Source organism: Triplophysa rosa, linkage group LG16, assembly GCF_024868665.1.
Source record: "Triplophysa rosa linkage group LG16, Trosa_1v2, whole genome shotgun sequence".
NCBI classification, from domain to species: Eukaryota; Metazoa; Chordata; class Actinopteri; order Cypriniformes; family Nemacheilidae; genus Triplophysa; species Triplophysa rosa.
Window position 1 is genome coordinate 18,082,923 of NC_079905.1, and position 23,140 is coordinate 18,106,062.

The 23,140-nt window shown below is 47.0% G+C and overlaps 1 protein-coding gene across 4 annotated transcripts in view; it reads right to left on the reverse strand.

The window, feature by feature from the left end:
• The window catches only part of col28a1a (collagen, type XXVIII, alpha 1a), a 114,215-nt gene that overhangs the window by 19,612 nt on the left and 71,463 nt on the right, over positions 1-23,140 (reverse strand). For all 4 annotated transcript variants that reach the window (XM_057354902.1, XM_057354901.1, XM_057354903.1 and 1 more), the window contains 14 exons: positions 22,178-22,198; positions 22,031-22,090; positions 20,972-21,025; positions 20,840-20,884; positions 20,333-20,359; positions 20,151-20,195; positions 20,026-20,070; positions 4,640-4,693; positions 4,255-4,323; positions 4,020-4,088; positions 1,158-1,226; positions 986-1,054; positions 817-885; positions 649-717 (listed from right to left, as the gene is read on the reverse strand). In XM_057354902.1, coding sequence (XP_057210885.1) covers positions 649-717; positions 817-885; positions 986-1,054; positions 1,158-1,226; positions 4,020-4,088; positions 4,255-4,323; positions 4,640-4,693; positions 20,026-20,070; positions 20,151-20,195; positions 20,333-20,359; positions 20,840-20,884; positions 20,972-21,025; positions 22,031-22,090; positions 22,178-22,198 — 765 coding nt within the window. The remainder of the gene's footprint in view (positions 1-648; positions 718-816; positions 886-985; positions 1,055-1,157; positions 1,227-4,019; positions 4,089-4,254; positions 4,324-4,639; positions 4,694-20,025; positions 20,071-20,150; positions 20,196-20,332; positions 20,360-20,839; positions 20,885-20,971; positions 21,026-22,030; positions 22,091-22,177; positions 22,199-23,140) is intronic.

A 23,140-nucleotide genomic window follows, 5' to 3' on the forward strand; every position in this document is an offset into this window, starting at 1 on the left:
CTTTTGCACTTGCTACCTTTAGGCTTATTTATAAACACAACTTTACGCCCCAACGTTTTCTTATCTGGACATTTCACATTCATAAATGCAAGTTTACAAAGGGCAAACCTATTTTTGTAGTGCTTGAAAAAGAGATTCAAATGTAGATGTGATGTCAACATCTAAAAATAGTAAACCCATTAAAACGGTTACTATTAGCTCCTTTTACAAAACTGCATATCCTATGGATATGTAAAATATGTGTAATTTAGTTGTACACTGATGAGTGTGAGCTTGTTTAAGAATTTAAATAAAATAATCTGTCAAGATTCTTCTTATGTGTGTGCTGCAACCAGAATTTTTAATCTTTCCGGATTTTAAAACTCCTGTAGTCTGAGCCAGGTTTAAGATTTTAAATAAGAGAATCTGTTAAGATTCTCCTTATGTGTGTGCTGCAACCAGAATTTGAAATCTGTCAGGATTTTAAAACTCCTGTAGTCTGAGCCAGGCTTAATGCATGCCAAGGATAAAACTGCCACACATCCCAATTGTTTTACAAGGTAAATAATGCATTAAATGTACAGCACATACTCTCAGTCTCTTAAGACGTTTTCCATTTTATACTATATAAATAAAATACTAGATTGATAAAATAATGTGACACCATACCTTTGGGCCAACTTTGCCCACTCCAGAAGGGCCTCTTGGGCCGAGTGGTCCTATGAGCCCCTGGTCACCCTGTACCAAGACATGACATCATAAAAGCATTTAAAATGAAAATGTGCTTTTTTAAATTATGAATTACTGCAGAGTCTTTCGTTAGTTAAGAACATTTGCCTTCTCTCCTTGGATCCCTACTCCTGGAAATCCCATCAGTCCAGGCAAACCTGGCTCCCCCAAGTTACCCTACAAAAACAGACATTCTCAGAGCAGTGTCTTATGACTACATTTGATATTCAACATCATCATCACTTTAACATATATTTTTTTGTAGTAAGTGCCATACCTTCTCCCCCTTGTTGCCAATCCCTGGAGGTCCCCGAACACCTTTAAGGCCCTCAAATCCTCTGTCACCCTGAAACCAGTGTAGTAAACAACAGAGCTGATTTTTCATGGACATTTCTGTACAGCTATCACATTGAAGCTGGTTAATGGAGGTATCTGTTGTTAACTCTTGCCTTTGGTCCTGGCAATCCCTCCCCTGGAAAACCTTGGCTGCCTTGAACTCCTTGGGGTCCTGGTGGGCCCTAAACAGATAGACTACTTATTAGTAGTATATAATACACACTTGGTGGATAAGATGTATACTCAGTGGCGCAAAAATGAGGTATGCCGTATATGCGGTGCATAGGGGCGCAGCACAAGGGGGGCGCCATTGTGCCAAAATATTATTTAACGTTATTTTTAATAAAACGTTATAAATAATAAAAAATATAACGAAAAAGTCATTATCTAAAACGTTTTAGTTTCACTTTTGTCTAGCATTTTAAACGAGTTCAATAAATATATATATTATATTATATTATATATATATATATTATCAAGTTATTATGTCAACCAATCACTCTTTGACAGTCAAATGACCAAATGGATCGAGCAAAGAAACTTCCCAAAGCGCAGAACGGAACATGAAAATGAAAAACAAGTAAATTGACAAGTAAAAACAATGTCCAAGTGGATAAATATCGATTGTCATTTCATCTCTGTAAATCTTTAAGTTATTTAACGTTGCCTGAGATGTAGTTCATATTATAATACAATATCAGTTCACCTCTAGACCTACATTTTTGGCGCTTATAAAATAAATCTATGTTTGTGAAGGACCTTTATAATGACTTTCGGGAGAGTCTGAGACGGCTTAAGTCTCCCACTATCACGCATATAAGCTAGTTATCGGGTTCTTCATTAAACGTTTTCCCCATATGACGACGCGAGCTGTGCAGTTTGAACGTCAGTCCCGTGTTCTTCATATAACGCGAGCAGATGCGTCTTCTGCAACAGGCCATTCTCATGAATTGCGTATAAATAACACGCGCGTTGCATTATCGTGAAATACGTACGCCAAAGTTCGATTTTGCATGCATATGATAAGCCAATTTAGCGCGCGTGCATATTAACCGGCAATTTGTCTTATTAACCTGTCCCCTAACTCAAACCCTAAACCTAATGTTAGCGTGCGTGCATATTATAACCTCTACCCTAACCCAAACCCTAAACCTGACAGTATTATTTTAATTATTTCAGTGTTTCCTCTTCATATACGTTTCAAAATGGCTGCTCTCCAGCGAGGTGCACGCATACATTGGCGTATTTATGCACGCAAAATCGAACTTTGGCGTACGTATTTCACGATAATGCAACAGCGTGTTATTTATACGCAATTCATGTGACCGGGTTGGAACAGCGCGGAGCACAGAGCACCGGAGAGATTGCGTGAGGACAGTGAAACAGCGTAATGATTGACAGGATGACAGAAACAAGAGCACAAAAAAATTGTTAATAAAAAATAATTTCTTCGCTCAATGTAAGTGAGTTTGTCTTAATTTTACTTTAATGATGTGTTTTCATAAAATATGAACCACAAACTAAAAATGTTTTAAGGCATTTTATATTTATTTGTGTTAATGTCTGTTATCCGTCTTATTTAGTTTTTCAATAAAAGTTTTAATTATAAATGCACAGTAAAGGTATGTTTAACATAGGCTATTTTATTGTTGTGTTTTTATTAAATATTAATTAACCACAAACTAAGCATTCGTTTTAAAGTTTTAAAGCCCAAGTGGGAAAAAACTGGACAAGCGTTTTTGTTAATGGTATTAAATGTAAAAATTCTAGACTCTATAAGTGAAACTCACTTTTCAAAGAATACAATAAATAGCCTTGGGGTTTTATTTAGTTATTATAAGCAAACTATCAAATTAAAAATTGTTTAGCATGTTATCCAATTAATATTGTCACGGTCCTACCTTCTTGCTTATGCATTTCTAGTCGTGTGGCAGGATCGGGACAGAGCCCTTAGGTTATATGTGAGAAAGCCATGAGATGTTTATGTTTTTGACATCTCATGTGTTTTCTCGTGTCTTGTCATTGGCCCCGCCCCTCTCATTTCATGTATTGCTTCCCTGCCGTGTCTGTTTCCCACCTGCCCTCGCTCGTTATCCTTCGTTTGTCTTACCTATAAATGCCCTCATGTTTCTTTGTCTTGTGCTCGTGTATTGTACAATGTTACGTATCTGGATGTCCTGTGTTTTGCTTGTAGAGTGTCCTGTCCCTAGCCGTGCCCATGCTCTGTGAGTGTTGTGTTCTACCCTTGTCGTGTGTTGAGTTAAGATGTTTGGTCGTGTCCTTTAGTTTAGTTTTTACTGTTCTTAAAACAGTAAAGACTTCGTGGGAAGTCTTTTGTTTTGTATTCAGCTCTCAGTTCTGTTTTCCCCATCGAGGGTGTTTTGTTTGTGTTTTTGTTATTAAAGTCTTGTTTCATTAACCCCTTCACTGCCTGCCTGCATTTGGGTTCTTTCTTCCACTGTGATTCGTGACAAATATAAAATAATCGTTAGTTTCAGCCCTAATTTATTGTGTATGTCTGAACTTAAACTTTATGTACTTTTACTACTTTTTGCTCCTCTGTTTCATTGGTTTTCAGAATGTAATATATCCTTTCAGAATTGTGTATCTGTTACACTGTGAAGCAGTTGGAAAAGTGTTTATGTAAAAGGAAACCTTTATGCTTTTGTTGTAGATGCAAATCTGATTGTCACCTTCACATGATGTAAAATATAACTAGAATGACTCCAAATGTAATATACAACTTATCTGTGGATTTTTTATTTGATGTGTGTTTTCTATATTGGGGTGGCCGATGGGGGGGCGCCAATACTGATCTTTCATACCCCTCAGAAAATGTGCAGTTGCGCCCCTGTGTATACTGTACTTGTTTCCTGTTACTAGTACAGCTAGCAAATATGAGAATGTTTAACACCCTCTAATGGTGTCTAATGGTATAAAACGTCAGTTTAATATAGCTTGTCCTTTAAACTCACAGGTAGTCCTGGTTCACCTATACCAGTAGCTCCAAGTGGCCCAGGTCTCCCCTGGTTGCCTTTGCCCCCCTTAGCAAACACAAAGAGTTATTTAATATGCTTCTTCTACGAATACAGATCAGATTTGTATTGATATTGTATTGCGTTTTATAAATATTGTGTTGAAAAGAAATGAGATAACTCGTAAATTAAACATATTTGTGAAACACAACATTTATAAAAATATGAAGATTACTTTTGAACCAGGAAACCCAATGCCAGGGTCACCTGAAGGTCCGGTGGGTCCACTGGGTCCTCGTTCACCCTCAGAAAGATGTCAGTGTTATTCCTTGTGATTTTCTTAATGTCATGATGCTCAAAACATACCTGTTCCGCATTTATTTAACCAACCAATAACTGTCAATGTCTAGTGTCTAAGAAAATGTTATTCATTCTCTCCTTTGATCCTCCTAGTAGCATGGCCTTGTAAACTAACAGTACTGTTTAGCGTGTTGACAAAATGTTTATATGCTCTCCTACTTGTAAGTCGCTTTGGATAAAAGCATCTGCCAAATGAATAAATGTAAATGTTATGATAACCATTTACAATATCACATCTTTAAGGTGTCTTATCTTCTTACTTTTGGTCCAATAGGGCCCTCAGGGCCTGTGTCACCAGTATTGCCAGTTGGCCCCTGAAATAAAAATCAATTAGTCTATATTATCAGATCACATTCAATACATTGAGATATACAGTAAGTTTCACTGACAATACAATGGTTAAAATACTTCTGCTAAGGACTCTGCTGGTGTGTTAGAGGAACGTTCCTATTCAATAATATATTAGATAATACCTTAAATAATTCCTTTAAAAGCTTTAACACAGACAATGTTATAATAAAATAAAGATTTCCTTCTGATGCACGTCCTGTAAAAAACAACTATAGGATTTACTTATTGCCAGTGTTCAAATTGTGTCAATGCTCTTGGGGGTCCCCTATACCAGCTCTAAAAATATCGACGGAGCTGCCAGTATACAGGCATCAATCACATGATATTTTGGATCACAGTAATTTAACTACGTTACACGCATAAATATCCTTAACATGTTGATAATCCCTTAAAAGACATCCACAAGATTAGTTCTTTTCCCGTCCTTTGATTTTTGTTCTTTAAATTATAAAAAATGCACTGATGTTCCCTTTTATTTGGAATATTAATTTAAAAAAAATCCTTGGAGCGAGTGAGAGAGAGGACGCGTCACAGTCAATAGTGACTGTCTGTACAGTAGGCAGGGGTGGATTTAGTGATTTGGGGGCCCTAGGCAAATCCATGTATGGGGGCCCCAACTATGCACCTGTGGCGAGGGGGGCGTGGTTTAGCGAGGTCTGCAGCAGGAGAGAGAGCCGGGAGACGAGCGGTAAGTGAGTGGAGTAAATACAAACAACCAACACCAGTGTCTCATTCCAGTAAGGGCGCGGGGAGACAATATATAAAGACCCAGGAGACGCTCAACGGGAAGAGAGAGAAGGACTGCACACGGGCTGCCACGGTCACGGAACCTCGCAGGAAAGAACGAAGGACTTTGCTGGATTATTATCGTCTCAAGCCAGGCTGAAGGAAAAGCTGTGGATTTATGTGTTGTATGAATGGACTTTTTGTTTTCTCGTGTGGCGAAGCAATAAAAGCTTGTGTCAGTCCCACCAACCTCGTCCTCTTCCTTCCTCAATATAGCGAACCCGCTACACTGGTGCCGAAACCCGGGAAGGAAGTAGGAGGGCCACCGCCGTCATGCAGGCAACATCGGGCACGCCGTTTGCGGACATCATCGCATCTCTCGCGGTCCTCCACCGCGAACAACACCAGGCACTGATGGACCTTCGGAGTGACCACGACCTCCGCTTCCAGACTATCCTCCAGGCCCAGCGAGAGGACCGCGAGAGCTTCCGGAGCTGGGTGGACCAGGGGGTTCGGGCAGAGGCGTCCGCTCCCGCGACGACCGCCGCGTTCTTACCGCTGTCGAAGATGGGGCCAGAGGATGACCCAGAGGCGTTCCTCGACCTCTTCGAGAAGACGGCGGAGACTAGCGGCTGGCCCCCGGAGGATTGGGCGAGGCGACTCCTGCCATTGCTGTCGGGGGAAGCGCAACTGGCGGCTCGGCCACTGCCCGTCCAGAACCTCCTGGTCTTCAACGACCTGAAGAGGGCCATCCTGCAGAGGGTCGGCCGTAGCCCGGAGGAGCATCGTCAGCAATTCCGGTCGCTGGGTCTGGGCGAAAACGGCCGGCCCTTCGTGATGGCCCACCAGCTGCGGGACTCCTGCCGCAAATGGCTGCTGGCTGGGAAAGGCGACATCGAGGACATCATCGACCGCGTGGTGCTGGAGCAGTTTATCGCTCGGCTTCCGATGAAAACGGCCGAGTGGTTCCAGTGCCACCGCCCGACGTCGCTGGATTCAGCCATCCACCTGGCGGAAGACCAGATGGTGGTGTGCCCCGGGGTTGGTGAACCCCTCCCGGCTGTCTCTCTCTCCTCTCCGGAGGCTGTTCCTCTCTCCCCCTCTTCTCTATCTCTCTCTCCTCGTTCTGTCCCTGCACTCAGGTCCCGTCCACCCGGTCCGCCACGAGTGCCGCCTCGATGAAGGTTCCCACAGCCCGGGGACTACACAACCGGGTACCGCGCTCCGCCCCGGGGATTTCAGGACGGCAATGGGTCCACCCTCTCTCCGCGCCCTTCCCATGCTCCACTTCCCACCACCCGGATGGCGGAGACGCCTGGGCCGGCCTTTTGGCGATGTGGAGACCCGGATCATTTTGTCGATCGGTGCTCAGTGATGGAGGTCGGGACAATGATCCGGGTTCCCGACACGCCGCAGGCTGCCCCCGGTCAGAATGGATGGTACCAAATTCCTGTGAGTATAAGGGGGGGTACATACCCGGCTCTGGTGGATTCCGGTTGTAACCAGACCTCCATCCATCAAAGCCTGGTTCGGCCCGGGGCATTGGATAATAGCCGCATGGTTCGGGTACGGTGCGTACACGGGGATGTGGTGAGATATCCTGTAATCCCCGTCATGATTCAATTCAGGGGAGAAAAGCATAGAGTTGAGGTAGCGGTTAACCCACACCTCCGACACCCGCTAATCTTGGGAACTAATTGGCCTGCATTCGCGGAATTATTGGGGTGCTTATGTGTGGGTGTCGCTTGGGGTCTAGAGGCACCAGGAGGCGGCACGCTCGTGCAGGCAGGAGAGGCTGTTTCAGGGGAAGCGAGCGGATCCGAGGGGCGAATCCTCTCGGAACGCGATGACTTTCCCCTGGAACAATCCCGGGACGAATCTCTCAAGTTCGCCTTTGAACAGGTCCGCTATGTGGACGGTCAACCTCTCCAACCTGCCCGACCGCGCTCCTACCCGTATTTTGCAATCATAAAAGACTGGTTGTATCGAGTGACCCAAGACGCTCAAACAAAGGAAGATACAACCCAGTTACTAGTGCCACGGTGCCACACATTGTAATCCCATGGTGGGGCATTTAGGACAAAACACGACACTAAATCGCCTCATGGCCCGATTCTTTTGGCCGGGCATTCACGAGAACGTACGCAGGTGGTGCGCCTCGTGCCGTGAATGTCAGCTGGTAAACCCTCCGGCCTCCCCAAAAGCGCCATTGCACCAGCCCCGAGGGGTTTTGGACGTCCTGAGAGAGACTTGGGAGGACGGACCCTCCAACAGCAAGAACGAAATTCAACATGTCCTGGACCTGAGAACAAAACTCCATACACTGGGGCGGCTATCTATGGAGAATTTGTTACAGGCCCAGGATAAACAGAGCCGGCTGTATAACAGGGGAACCAACCTCAGGAAATTTTCACCGGGAGAAAAAGTGCTTGTAATACTCCCCACCTCGAGTTCCAAATTACTAGCGAAGCGGCAAGGGCCGTTTAAGGTCACACGGCAAGTGGGAGATCTTGATTATGAAGTAGTACGGTCAGATAGGAGCGGGGCACGTCAAATTTACCACCTCAATCTCCTTAAAAAATGGCAGGAGGTGGAACCCGTGATGCTGGCGACGGTAATTAGTGGAGAGGATGATCTGGGACAAGCGAATATAAAACCACAATCACTCACTCTGGCTCCGGGAGGAGATCACCTCTCACCCTCCCAGCTCACGGACATAGCCAGGTTGCAGGCGGAATTCGCAGACGTGTTCTCGCCCCTACCGGGACGCACGAAACTCATTCAGCACCATATCGAGACGGTGCCGGGCGTAGTGGTTCGTAGCCGGCCCTATCGTTTACCTGAGCACAAGAAAAATGTGGTTCAGACGGAATTAGCGGCAATGCTCGAGATGGGGGTAATAGAAGAATTCAACAGTGACTGGGCGAGCCCGATAGTTTTGGTTCCCAAGACGGACGGCTCGGTCAGGTTCTGCGTGGATTATCGCAAAGTGTACGCAGTATCGAAATTCGATGCCTATCCAATGCCACGGGTTGACGAATTACTGGACCGGCTAGGCACGGCTCGTTTTTATTCGACATTGGACTTAACGAAAGGGTACTGGCAGATCCCCCTATCGCCATTATCTAAGGAAAAAACTGCCTTCACCACGCCGTTCAGATTACACCAATTCGTGACACTTCCGTTCGGTTTGTTCGGAGCGCCAGCCACCTTTCAGCGACTCATGGACCGTATCCTCCGACCCCATACGGCATATCCAACACTTGAGGGCGGTCCTGGGAGCGCTGAGGGCGGCCGGTCTCACGGCCAACCCGAAGAAGTGCGCGGTTGGGCGGGTGGAGGTTAGGTATCTGGGCTTCCACTTGGGACACGGACAAGTGCGGCCCCAAATTAATAAGACCGCAGCCGTTGCGACCTGCCCGAGTCCCAAGACCAAAAAGGAGGTAAGACAGATCCTGGGGCTGCCGGGATATTACAGACGTTTTGTGCCCAACTATTCGGACCTCACCAGCCGGCTGACTGATCTTACTAAAAAGGAGGCACCAGATCCGGTCCAATGGATGGAGCAGTGCCAGCAGGCGTTTTCCCAGGTGAAGGCTGCCCTGTGTGGCGGGCCGCTCTTACACTCTCCTGACTTTTCTCTTCCTTTCTTGTTGCAGACTGACGCGTCGGACAGGGGGCTGGGTGCCGTCCTGGCACAGGAGGTGGGGGGTGAGGAACGGCCGGTGCTGTACATTAGCCGCAAGCTCTCAAAGAGAGAGACTAAGTACAGCACCATCGAGAAAGAATGTTTGGCCATCAGATGGGCCGTTCTCACCCTTAGATACTACCTCCTGGGCCGGGAATTCACCCTCTGTTCGGACCACGCTCCCCTGCAGTGGCTCCACAGCATGAAAGATACCAACGCCAGGATCACCCGTTGGTATCTGGCGCTACAGCCTTTTAAGTTCCAGGTGGTCCACAGGCCGGGTGCCCAAATGGTTGTAGCCGACTTCCTCTCCAGAAATGGGGGGGGGCTGCAGGCCGGGGGGCTCCCCGGCCTGAGGCGGGCGATGGGGGTATGTGGCGATAAACTACAATAAAATAAAAGCTCGTGTCAGTCCCACCAACCTCGTCCTCTTCCTTCCTCAATATAGCGAACCCGCTACAGCACCATTTTACTTTACTGCAACCCTTATTTTTTTTCCTCCTCAAAGCACACAACTTTTCACCCCCAGTCAAAGTGACAAGGGAAAACGTCTTGGTTACGGATGTAAGCTCGGTTCCCTGATGGGGGGAATGAGACGTTGTGTCGAACCGACAGAATGGGGTTTGTCTTGAGAACCTATCATCTTCTGAGTATTTAGAAAAGGCCAATGAAAATTGGCGAATGAAATTTGCATGCCGGGCTCCTCCCCGGATGTCCGGGTATAAGAGGGAAGCCGGCGTGCTCATTCATTCACCTTTGGTCTGAGGAGCCTAAAGCATCCTCCCCCGACCGCTGGGGTGGGCGGCCAGTGTTGTGGCATGAGGGACACAACGTCTCGTTCCCTCCATCAGGGAACCGAGGTTACATCCGTAACCAAGACGTTCCCTTTCTGTCGGTCTCTCGACGTTGTGTCGAACCGACAGAATGGGGTTCCTATGGAAAACGCCACAGCACTGAGCCGCGTCACAATCTCTGCGGAGCGACGTTGACTGGCCTGGGCGAGTCAGACGAACACGCTAACGCGAAATTATGACCTTCCAGTGGAGAGGAAGGGGGACCCAGAGCTTTCCACAAAAGTTGGGAAGCCCCCTAACGCCGGCCGTCACGGGCGGAGGCCTAATTCTCTAAATGGCGAGAAGCCGCCCGGCACCGTACGGGCCACTGGGTAAGCATTATTCCCCCTGGGGGAAAAACGCTGCAGAGGCCACTACCTACCATAGGGAGGAATTAGTGGAGACACCACATGGTCTCACCATCAGGGGAGAACTCATGGGAAGGATGTGCGGACTGCAGGAGTTAACCGCAAGGTGGGAGTCCACCTGGGGAGGTCATGGGTTGCCAAGGTGGGAACCATTCATGAGGATACATCAGACGGAACAGCCCACGGAGGGGGGGTTACCACGTCTGGAGCACTAGGTCCGGTTAGAGCCATCTGGGAGATAACTCAACTGTTCCCCGGCCTAAGGGGGCAGGGCTGCTCTGCCCAGCCTGTCCCCTGGAAGGGTGCTTAGTGATGGATGGAATGCCTGTTCTTTACCCGAAGGGAAAGAAGTGAGGCGGGGTCACCACTTCTCCCCCCGGAGGGGGAAGGGCTTCCGCAAGCATACGCCCTAACGGTTGCCGGTCCTACCTGTTGCCCTGCAGGACGCTGGCTGACACCGGTTCAAAGCGGAGGTTGTAGAACCTCGCGAAGGTATTGGGCGTAGCCCAACCCGCAGCTCTGCAGATGTCTGCCAGAGAGGCGCCCTGAGCCAGTGCCCACGAGGAGGCGACACCCCGAGTGGAATGTGCCTTAACTCCTAAGGGGCAGGGGCGATCTTGCGACCGGTATGCCAAGTAAATGGCATCCACGATCCAGTGCACCAGTCTCTGTTTGGAGACAGCTCTCCCTGCTGACCTCCAAAACAGACAAAGAGCTGCTCATAGCTTCTGAAGCTCTGCGTGCGGTCCAAGTAGAGGTGCAGTGCGCGTACTGGACACAACACGGATGGGGCTGGGTCTTCCTCCCCGCTGGGGAGCGCCTGCAAGTTCACCACCTGGTCCCGGAAGGGAGTGGTGGGAACTTTGGGCACGTAGCCGGGCCGTGGTCTCAGGATAACGTGAGAGTCTCCAGGCCCGAATTCTAGGCAACCCGAGGACACAGAGAAAGCTTGTAGGTCCCCTACCCTCTTGAAGGAGGCGAGCGCTACCAGGAGGGCCGTCTTCATCGACAGACGAGAAAGATCGGCCTCTCCTAGGGGCTCGAAGGGGGGCCTCTGGAGGCCCTCCAGGACCACTTCGAGGTCCCAAGAGGGTACGGGGCGCGGGCGAGGCGGATTCAACTGTCTCGCGCCCCTAAGGAACCTGGTGACCAGGTCGTGCTGTCCTAGAGACTTACCAGCAACTGGATCGTGATGTGCGGCTATAGCGGCAACATACACCTTCAGTGTGGAAGGGGAGAGGTTCTTCTCAAGTCTCTCCTGGAGAAAGGACAGTACGTACCTGATCGAGCATCTCTGTGGGTCTTCTCCATGAGAAGAGCACCAGGACGAGAAGAGGCGCCACTTGAAGGCATACAGTCTCCTAGTGGCCGGGGCCCTAGCCTGTGTGAGGGTCTCTACCACGGCCGGGGGTAGGTCACTCAGGATCTCCTCATTCCGTCCAGGGGCCAGACATGGAGGTCCCAGAGGTCTGGCCTGGGATGCCAAAACGTGCCCTTCCCCTGAGGAAGGACCTCTTTCGGCCAGGGGGAGTTGTTGTCAGGCGCACCAGCTCTGAGAACCAAGTCCGGTTGGGCCAGTAGGGCGCAAGTAGTAGCACTTGATGCTCCTCTTCCCTGACCTTGCACAGGGTCTGTGCAATGAGGCTCACTGGGGGGAAGGCGTACTTCCTCTTGTCCCGCGGCCAGCTGTGCGCAAGGGCATCTGTACCGAAGGGACCATCGGATAGGGAGTACCAAAGCGGACAATGTGTGGAGTCCGGGGAGGCAAACAGGTCCACCTGCGCCTGGCTGAACTACTACCATATGAGCTGAACCGCGTGGGGGTGGAGTCGCCACTCTCCACAAGGTGACCACTGACGAGAGAGCCGGTCTGCTGTCTGGTTCAGGTCGCTCGGGATGTGTACGGCTTGCAGGGAGCTGATCACCTGCTGCCTCCACAGGAGGAGGCGTCGGGCGAGTCGTGTTAGCTGCCGTGAACGAACGCCACCCTAGTGGTTGATATACGCCACGGCAGCTGTGCTGTCTGACCGGACCAGCACGTGCCTGCCCTGCACGAAAGGTTGGAACCTCTTCAGTGCAAGTAGCACAGCCCACAACTCTAGGCAGTTGATATGCCAACGCAGGCGGGGGCCCGTCCACCACCTCGACACTGCGTGCCCGTTGCACACAGCACCCCAGCCCTGAAGGGAGGCATCCGACGTTACCACGACGTGTCTTGATACCTGCCCTAGGGGGACCCCCTCCCGTAGGAAGGCCATAGACGAACAAGGGGTCAGGGTGCGCCGGCAGAAAGGCGTGATGACCATACGCCTGCTGCCGGTGTGCCACACTCTCCAAGGAACTCGACTCTGTAGCCAGTGTTGGAGCGGTCGCATGTGCATCAACCCGAGGGGGACCACCCCTGCCGAGGATGCCATGTGCCCCAGGAGCCTCTGAAATTGTTTCAGGAAGACCGCTGGCTGCCTGAAGTGCATCAGGCAGTGTAACACTGACCGGGCGCGCTCTGTAGTCAGTCACGCTGTCATGGAGATGGAGTCGAGTTCCATACCGAGAAAGGAGATGCTCTGCGCGGGGGAGAGCTTGCTCTTTTCCCAGTTGACCTGTAGCCCCAACTGATCTAGGTGCCGGAGTACCAGGTCCCTGTGTGTACACAACAAATCTCGGAGGATGTATCCACGAAGGCTGCCTCAGCGTGCCGGAGACCCAAACACCTGAGACAGACATCGTGTCCGTCCCCTTCCTCAATGAGCGCGTCGCACCCAAGAGAACAGCGGGACATGCCGCGCTGGAGAAATTTGCTCTTTTAGAAAAAGAATTGCTCAGACACTTCCGGAACTGCCGAGACACCCCGGGGAAAGTCGCTGCAAGAAGGGACCGTCCGCTGCACCACGTCGTAGATTCCAGCAGAATAAAATCAGCGAAGATCTGGAGAACACTCATCAGATGCTTAGGCTCTGAAGAACAAAAGGTGAATGAATGAGCACTCTTATACCCGGACATCCGGGGAGGAGCCCGGCATGCGAATTTCATTCGCCAATTTTCATTGGCCTTTTCTAAATACTCAGAAGATGATAGGTTCTCAAGACAAACCCCATTCTGTCGGTTCGGCACAACGTCGAGAGACCGACAGAAAGGGAACTAAGCTTAATAAACACAGATACTGACTAATTAAAAAATATATAATAATGAATTCCCAAATGAAAAACATGGGCTACGTGTCTTAACAAAACACTTATATTAAAGTTCTAAAAAAATTTGATGAAATGAATACTAATAAGTTATATAAAACATTAAATTTATTCAATCAAAAAGAAAAGTTGAAAATTTTAATATAAGCCTTTTTTATAAGACCTTTTAGCCCATAAGTAACCAGTCTAACTAAATGAGCAAAACTCATTCACACCCTACGTTCTCTTGTAGTTCACTGAGCTTTGAACGATTCACTGATCTCTTACATTCTGTGTAAACGAATTGGTTCAAAGGAGTCATTTGTTTGCGAGTCGTTCTGATCGCAATGTGCGTTCATACTGGCGAACTCGCTGTGTACAGAATAACGCTGATTCAACGAGCCAACTTCACAGCTAAAAACATTATAATGATGTACAGCAGGTTAATTTAGGAAATCTTTTCAAGAAATTCAAGAAAATGTAAATTGAACGTAAAACTCCTGAACAGCCATGGAACACAGCTAATACAGCTCCTAATATAGCTCTTTTACTGAACTCTTCAGCATCTCACTGTGCTGGTAACGAAACAGCGCCTCCATTGTTTCGTAACTGCAGTTACAAATGACAATCTGTTTAATAATGCACGCAGTGTATTTTGTGAAGACACTCGACATATTTTTGATGAGATCATTTGATTGAGGCAGCCGCCTCCAATTTCTTTATGCAGGAAAAACCCTGATCTGGGATTACTATATACAAAGTGTGTCCTCTCTCCATGGTTTTTGTGGTTAACGACCTTTCATGCATTTAAATGTGACCAAATTTCTGTACTAGTGCGTACAGTATGAATCGTTAGCACTGTACTGACGTTATTATATTATGTCTTTATGTGCCCATCGGTCTGCACAGCGGAGTTAAACCTTTCTACCTTTGAACTGGCCGCTCTCTCCTACCAAGCGCACAGCGCTTTGTTTGACAGATGTTTTGGTCGTCAGTCATTATAACTGTGTTGTCGGTATTCATGGAGAAATACTCACCGGCACATTATCATTGCTCATGGCCGGGAGAGTGCTGGCGGGAGAGAGATGCGCTACTGCTGTAGGAGCAGCGGTGGAGTTTGTGTGGGGAAAAAGCAGAGACTTTGGCAACAATCTTTTTTCCTCTCCGCTGGTGTAGCTGCGTTCTTTGTTGTTTTATTTCCCTGCGACATTTACTTCGTTTTGCAGCTAATGTACCACACAATGACACTCTCGCTGTGGGCATTTCTACTAATTCCGCCACTGCGTTAACTTTCTCTAGCTGGTGTCGAACTCGTCTCGCGCATATACGGTGCTAATGGAATGGTCCACTCTAATCTATAATGGGGGGAGTGCCTTCGTGCAGATGTAATAACGTTAAACGTTAACAGGGATATCCCGACTATCTTGATGATTACTTGGGGCTCTACGTGGCTGCTGACATGCCTTATTGGTTAAATCCACCCCATCCTTTTGGGGGCCCCTGGTAGCTCGGGGCCCCAGGCGATTGCCTACCTTTACCTAATGGTAAGTCTGCCCCTGACACTGTACAGTGCTACCAGTCACCGTACGCAGAAGCGTATGAGCATTTCAAATGTGATTCATCTCCTGATAATGTAGATCAAGTATATGAAAATAATCCATATGAACCAATGCAGATTAAGAAAAACTGAAAAAAAACTAATGCCATTCCTTTGGGCGAAAGCAGCTCGTCAAAGTCGGAGCTCATGTCTGCAGAAGGGAGCACAAAATAATCTCTGGGGAATGCGAAAGTTTTCTGAGGGAAAGAAAAATATTTTTGGGAAAACGCAAATGTTTGGCAAATGAACGCAATGTTCTTGGGGAGAGAAAAATATTTTAAATATTTTTGCTCCCTTTCCTATTTTTTCAACTACCAATATGTCACTTTAGTATCTCGTGTCGCATCTGTTTTGACAATGTGAGATAACAGCGTACATAAAGAAAGACTTGATATCAAAATTGCAACGTTGAGTTTTAAGATGAACGCTTTCAATATGAGAGGATCCGCACGCGGCCAGTGTCTCGGTGCAATGTCTCTGTACATGTCTTCATTGAACACCATGTGGCGCGCTTGAGTCCTTTCGATTTGCTTCTTATTAAATTTGAACAAATAATGGACAATAGTGTTTTGTTTTGTTTTGTTTTAGCGTGATTATTTGACCTTAAATAATTTTGGGTTTTTAGTCTAGTGTTAATGAAAAACGTCTCGGTTACATTTGTAACCTCGGTTCCCTGATGGAGGGAACGAGACGTTGTGTCGAACCGACAGATGGGGTTCGTCCTTGAGAACCAATCACTTCCGACTTCTTAGAAAAGGCCAATGAAAATTGGCGAATGAAATTTGCATGCCGCACTCCTCCCCCGGATATCCGGGTATAAAAGGGAGACGGCGTGCCTCATTCATTCACCTTAGTTCTGAGGAGCCTGAGACCTCTCACGACTGCTGCAGTGGACAGCACGTGTTGTGGCAAGAGGACACAACGTCTCGTTCCCTCGGTTACAAACGTTCCCTTTCTGTCAGTCTCTCAACGTTGTGTCGAACCGACAGATGGGGTTCCAATGGAAAACGCCATAACACTGTGCCCTGTCACAATCTCAACGAAGCGACGGTGACTGGCCTGGGCGTGTCAGCCGTGACGCTACCACGAAATTGTAACCTACCAGTGGGTAGGTAGGGGGTCCCAGAGCTTTCTTGAAAGGTGGGAAGGCCCCTACCTTCGGCCTCACAGGCGGCGGCCTTGTTTCTCTAACAGCGAGAAGCCGCCCGGAACCGTAAGGCCACTGGGTAAGCGCTACTTCCTCAAGCGGGGCATGCGCTACAGAGACCACTTCCTACCACAGGGAGGAGAGACTAGTGGAGATACCAACATGGTCTCACCGAAGAGGGAGAACTCATGGGAAGAAAGTGCGGACTGAAGGAGTTAACCGCGAGGTGGAGGTCCACCTAAGGAGGTCATGGGTTACCAAGGTGGGAACCAGCATGAGGATACATCAGACGGAACTGCCCTGCTGGGGGGTTGCAACGTCTGGTAGCACTAGGTCCGGTTAGAGCTATGTTGCGAATAACTCAGGTGAAACCCGGCCTAAGGGGCAGGGCTGCTCTGCCCAGCCCGCCCACAGGAGGTGCTTGCTAGTGATGGATGGAGTGCCTGTTCTTCACCCAGTGGGGGAAGAAGGGAGGCTAGTAGTACGCTGACCCCCTAGGGTCAGATACTGTCATAGGCGTACACCCTACCGGTCGCCGGTCTTGCCTGATGCCCGCAAGACTCGCCGACCGGTTTTACGCGAAGGCTGTAGGACCTCACAAAGGTGATGGGTGTAGCCCAACCCGCAGCTCTGCAGATGTCTGCCAGAGAGGCGCCAGCCAGTGCCCACGAGGAGGCTGTACTCCGTGTGGAGAGAGCTCTCACCCAGTGGGCGTAGGTGAACTAGGACAGGTACGCCATAGTGACGGCGTCCATGATCCAATGCGCCAAACTCTGTTTGAGACAGCCCTCCCAGCTGATCTCCAAAACAGACAAAGAGCTGCTCAGAGCTACTGCGGCTCTGCGTGCGGTCCAAGCAGAGGCGCAATGCGCGTACTGGACACAACACAGATGGGGTTGGGTCTTCCTCGAAGAGGACCAGGGCTGCTGGGAAGCAGACGGTGCACAGGATCTCGGCGGCCAGAGGGTGGTCGAGTCGCGGCTGGGGAGGACATACGTGATGTCCTCTGTCTGCTCCCTAACTGTCGAACCCGACAGTATCACCAAACAGCCCCCCCTTGCGAGATGGGTGGATCGAGAAAGCGGACTTTCTCAGAGTTACTCACCTGTGCAAGGTTCAGCCAGAGGTGTCTCTCCTGGACCACAAGTGTGGACATCGCCCGACCCAGGGCCCGCGCGATCACCTTGTTCGCCGGAGCGAGGTCGGTGAAGCCGCGGAGTTCCTGCATAAGCGCTGGGTCGGTCTTACCCTCGTGGAGCTCTCTCCATGCTATGGCCTTCCTGCAGGCCAATGCGCGGGGACAGCTTGGTCCACAGCAGAGTAAGCTCTCGACACCTCAGATGCCGAAAAGCCTACGTGCTTTGGACGGGAGTTTAGGTCGAGCCCCAGGGGGACATCGACGTATCCTCTAGCTGCCCCACCATCGAGGGAAGAAAGGGTGATGGAACTAGTTGACGTGTACGCGCCGAAGGGGGCGTTCCAGGTCGTACTAGGTTCCTCATGCACTTCCGGGGGAACACGGCACTGAGGGCGAGTGCGGCTTGGAGCCGCTCTCAAGCCCGATGTACCGTGTATCCAGCAGCGAGCGTTGGGAGAGGCAGTGCGGTGCACTGCAACCCAAAGCCGGCGGCCCGGGAAAGCATGGCTGACATTTCGACATCCGCTTCTTCCTGATCTCGACCCCCCGAGGGAGGGAGCTTCAAGGAACCATCGGAGTCTGATGCCAGTAAGTCACCCTCCGATGCTGCAACAGACACCTCATCATCACGTACCGTGTCCGATACGTGATTGAGGAATAAGACGGCAGACCGTCTTATGGGGAACGGTCAGACAAGCAAGGCGAGGTGCGAACGGTCCGCGAGCCAGTGGCTGACGGATTAGCGCTCACAGTAATGCTCATATCACCCTCGCTGCTCGCCGTAGCGGGCGGCAGGGCCGTAGTCCTGCCGTCACGGAACGGGAAGCAGACAAGGTGGTGGCTGAGTCCCGTGGGAACGCAGCCACCCGTGACGCAACGTCTGAATCGTCAGCCGCCCGCAGTGCGGGCAGGACGTATCCACAACATCTGCCCCAGCGTACTGGAAGCAGACATCCTGTCCGTCCCCCTCCTCGATGAGTGTGTTGCACCCAAGAGAACAGCGGGACATGCCACGCTGGAGAAATTTGCTCTTTTAGAGAAAAAAACTCGAACACTTCTGGAACCGCCGAGACGCCCAGGGGAAGTCGCTGCAGGAAGGGACAGTCCGCTGCACCACGTCGTAGAGCCGGCAGTCTTGTAGCGAAGTCTGTTGATCACGAGCGAAGGCTCCGAAGAACAAAAGGTGAGAATGAATGAGGCACGCCGTCTCCTTTTTATACCCGGATATCCGGGGGCAGAGTCCGGCATGCAAATTTCATTCGCCAATTTTCATTGGCCTTTTCTAAGAAGTCGGAAGTGATTGGTTCTCAAGGACGAACCCCATCTGTCGGTTCGACACAACGTCTAGAGACCGACAGAAAGGGAACCAGGGGACCCCCAAGTTCATTTTTTTAGACCTTAAGAGTGGTCCCTTAAAATGATACTTCACCCAAAAAGGTGTCATCATTTACTCACCTTCGAGTTGTTCCAAATGTGTACAAATGTCTTTGTTCTGATGAACACAGAGAAAGATATTTGGAATAATGCTTATATAACCAGACAGATCTCTACACCAATTGACTCCTATAGTATGAAAAATTACGACGACATTTTGAAGAAAGTAAGATAGCAAGTTCTGGGGCACTTTTGACTACCATTGTTTTTTTCCTACTATGGTAGTTAATGGGTGTTGAGATCTGTTTGGTTATAAGCATTATTCCAAATATCTTTCTCTGTGTTCATCACAACAAAGACATTTGTAGGCCTACACATTTGGAACAACTCGAAGGTGAGTAAATGATGACAGAATATTCATTTATGGGTGAAGTCTACTTTAAGGTTTACGAGGGCTCCGGGACCGCCCCAGCTCCCCCTCAATTCGAACCCTGCTTATTTCTTTGTGTGTAAATTGTATGTAAAAAAAGTTTTGCACACAGTTTTCTTAGGTCAATGTTACTTAACATTTTTGGGTAAAGTTTTTTTTTTAAGTATATTGTAAATAATTTTGTTGTGTCAGTTTTTTTAAAAGTAAAAATTGCAAAATAAAATGTGCAGATTTTAAAAAGTTAAGTAAATCTTACTAGTTGTTTTTTACAGTGAACTATTCCATCAGTTGCCATCAATGTAATACCTCAGGACACCCACGACAGCCCGACGGATTTGCCATCACAAGAGATAAGGCTGTGTGGGAAATGGAAACATGACTGGACCTTACTAAAATTGAGTGGGTTTATTAACGGTGGCTGCTGTCACCACGCCAAAATCACAGCAACAGAAAATCAAGGAGATGAGCTAGAGATCATAACCCTCCATGCTCATTCTAATCCGACAGACAAAGAAAGCCGTCAGCCCGGAACAATGCAGTGAAGGCCTGAATTCACTGCTTAGCTATGCTACATTAGTGTATGGATATCGCTTAATCCCACGATCACATTCCATGTGTGCAGGAGCTAGAGAAGCCATCAGACTATGAAGGTCTCTCTCTTTGTATTCATGATCGTTTCCTCACTGTGTGAAGTGAATAGTATATTATGTTTTCATTCATAAGTCGGTAGTGCTATTGTTCTAGACATGAGGAAATTCACAGATATAAATGTAGCATTTATCGATAGAATCTCATAAAGGCAAAAATGTTTTTATAAAAGGGCCAACCGGATCTCCTTTTGGTCCTTGAGGTCCTGGGGGTCCATCTGGGCCCTGTGGGAATAAAGTAAAGGGTGAAGAACAGACACCAGCAAAGACCACAGACCCAGAAAATCACATCTGTAAACTCTTACTTGAACTCCTTTCATTCCTAGGGTGCCACACTCTCCTTTAACTCCCTACCAAACAGAGAAAGTGAGAGAGTTGAAAGCTATAGTTTTATTGTTCTTTCCCGTATTACCTACAGTATAGTGCATCACCCTTTAAAATACATTAAATAAAACCCCATAAAATACTCCATGTCAAATATACAAACCTTTTCTCCTTTAGCTCCTTGTCGTCCCTGTAACAAAGCAACCCAACAGCAAAACTAATCAGTAAACAAACCAAACATACAGCAATTACAAAATTAAGAGATCATTCCAAAGTTTCATTTAATCAGCATTTCTAGATGTATTGTGGCCGTTGCAGTCCAGTGTCTGTTGAATTTCAACTAAATCAAACCTCAGGAGAGACATAAAGTCATCCAACAGCAATGTGAACGACTGACAGCATGACAAGACACATTAAAACTGTGATAAAAAAACAGGTTATCACATAAAAAAAATGTTTTGGGAACTTTTCCTAAATACATGTACAAACAGTGTTGCTTAAAAGTGAATATGAACTTGTTTTCTTTGCAGTATTTGAGGTCTGAATAAATACAGAGCATCTTTTCTGTTACTTTGACCTGCTTCTCCTCATTTTTTCACAGTTGTATATACAAAAATATTAATAGTTGCATTTTTATATTGAAAATAAGTGATGTAAAAGGATATAATACCCTAATACCCTCTAATCCGGGATGCCCGTTTAAGCCCGGTTCCCCCTGTGAATAACAAGAGATTACATTACATGATAAAAATTGGAGTGTCAAAAATATGGATGCTTACATTAGACATAAGACGACACTTACCCTAGATCCTTTTGGTCCAGCAGGTCCATCAAATCCAGGATCGCCTGGTTTACCCTTCGCAAGAAAGGACAGCAGATGCATTTCAAATAATACATTTTACATAACAGAAATGCTCTGTTAAAAAATCAGAGCCAATAACTTCTAGTGACTGGCATCAGCTCATCACTTGTGGCAAGAGTCTTTTTAACAGGCATTTGTGAAATTCACAAAACTGAGCCAACTGAAAAGTTTAGACGCAACAAGTCAAAAGAAATGTGTTTTTTTACAGTGTGGAGAAATCAAATACTTTAATGTCTGAACTCTCATTTTTGAGTGAATTGTTAAGCTTTGATGTGATTTTTTATTATCTCTGCCTACTGGATTTGATTTTTAACCTTTCTGTGCTGCATGTTGTGAAGCCGTACATATACAGTACTGAAAGTGATGTCAGGAAAGAATATATGTACGATATGTACAAGGCTAGATTAAACCATCAAAAAAGGCAGAGTATGGAACGAAATGGAGCAAATACGATATTTATTTAACAACAACAACAAAAATGATTGGACAAAAAGGCAAACTTCTGGGTGTAAAGGAAAGTGGGTTTAATTGTTTTTATTACATCTTTGAACTAAAAACATATATTTGAATAATAAGCAAAGATGTCAATTGTCAGAAATCAATTTTGGCCACCGCTCTATTTGAATTCTCATCTGAACAGAGGAGCTATAGGGCCTGCTTCATTTGCAGTATGGGATTTCCTGGCCTTTTTATGTGCCGCCTGCTCAGATCCACCTTAACACCAGGTTTTAGAACAACAGAACAAGCTAACCGTTTACATTCCTACATCAATCACAGGGATTACTGTTGTTTAAAAGTTTGTTCTCAAAATGACCACACTGTGTCAATGTATTTTAAGTCTTTTTTGTTTATGTGACCAGATCAGGTCAAACTTTTCTCAATCTTTGAAACAACATTGTTTCACATACTGCGAAGCAAAGATTATTGTCAGGAAAGTAAAATTAGAAAGAAATACAAATTGATTAAGTGAGGTATGCAGTGTACTGGAGATAAACTCACTGGATTTCCTGGAGGGCCCCTCTCTCCTTTCTCACACAGACAAAATTTGGGATGTGGACACTGTAACAGAGGTTTGAAATGATTATCTAACAACCTACAAGTGATTGAACTGTATAAGATATCGTAAGGTATCTAAAACATACTCACAACTGTGTTAGCGATTTCACTCTGTGAAAGAGAATAGACAACATTACAATTAGACTCATACACAATAAACCTTAGAGTATGTACACTGAAACTGATGGTAACTGGTAACTTTAGAATTTTAAAGTTTTACTTAATTAATATTGCATATAGGAATTTATTATGAAGCGATTTTAGTCTCATTAATTATTCACACAAAAAACACGATGTACACTTGCGTAGCCAGTTTCACTTGCATAAAACCTAATTCACGTGCACAAATTATATATATACATTCACAAAAAACAATTCACGTGTGTAAAATAAAATTATATTCTCATAAAATATGTTTCACAAACGCTTAATACAATTCACAGATGTACAACTGTGCACAAATATTTCAAAAGTTTAAAATGTACATGTTTATCATTGAATGTGAATGTGCAAATCGCCCTGGATTTGTGTGCGTGTATTTTGAGACTCTCTTGGCAGCGCTGTCCCTCCCACTTGAGTTGTCATCCTGTATAGCCAATCAGCTTCAACCTTACCATTCAACCAATCATAATCGTGGAGAGCACAGAACTCAAGAACTAAAGGCTCGTTTGTACAGCTTCGCTCTACGTACAACACTCTCTGAGCTGTGATGCTGTATTAAAACATAATACAGCCACGCAATAAATCAGATTTTATTTACTTATTTTGTAGAAAAAAAGTATGAAATATTGAGTGAACATGACCACTTAAAACTACACAACCAGCAGTCACTTCCACTGAACTGCTAAAATCCGTCTGGGTAACAAACTGTGCCTGATAGATGAGATGTGTTCATGTTTGTATGTCCATACAATGTGTTTTAAATGAACAAGGGCAAACAAGGACAATAAATGACTAGTTCTTGGAAGCATTGTTTTGTACTGTACCGTCTTTTGGAAAATATCTCGCTTAAGGGGGCTGAAAATTCACTAAATTCGCAGCACAGGAAGTAAG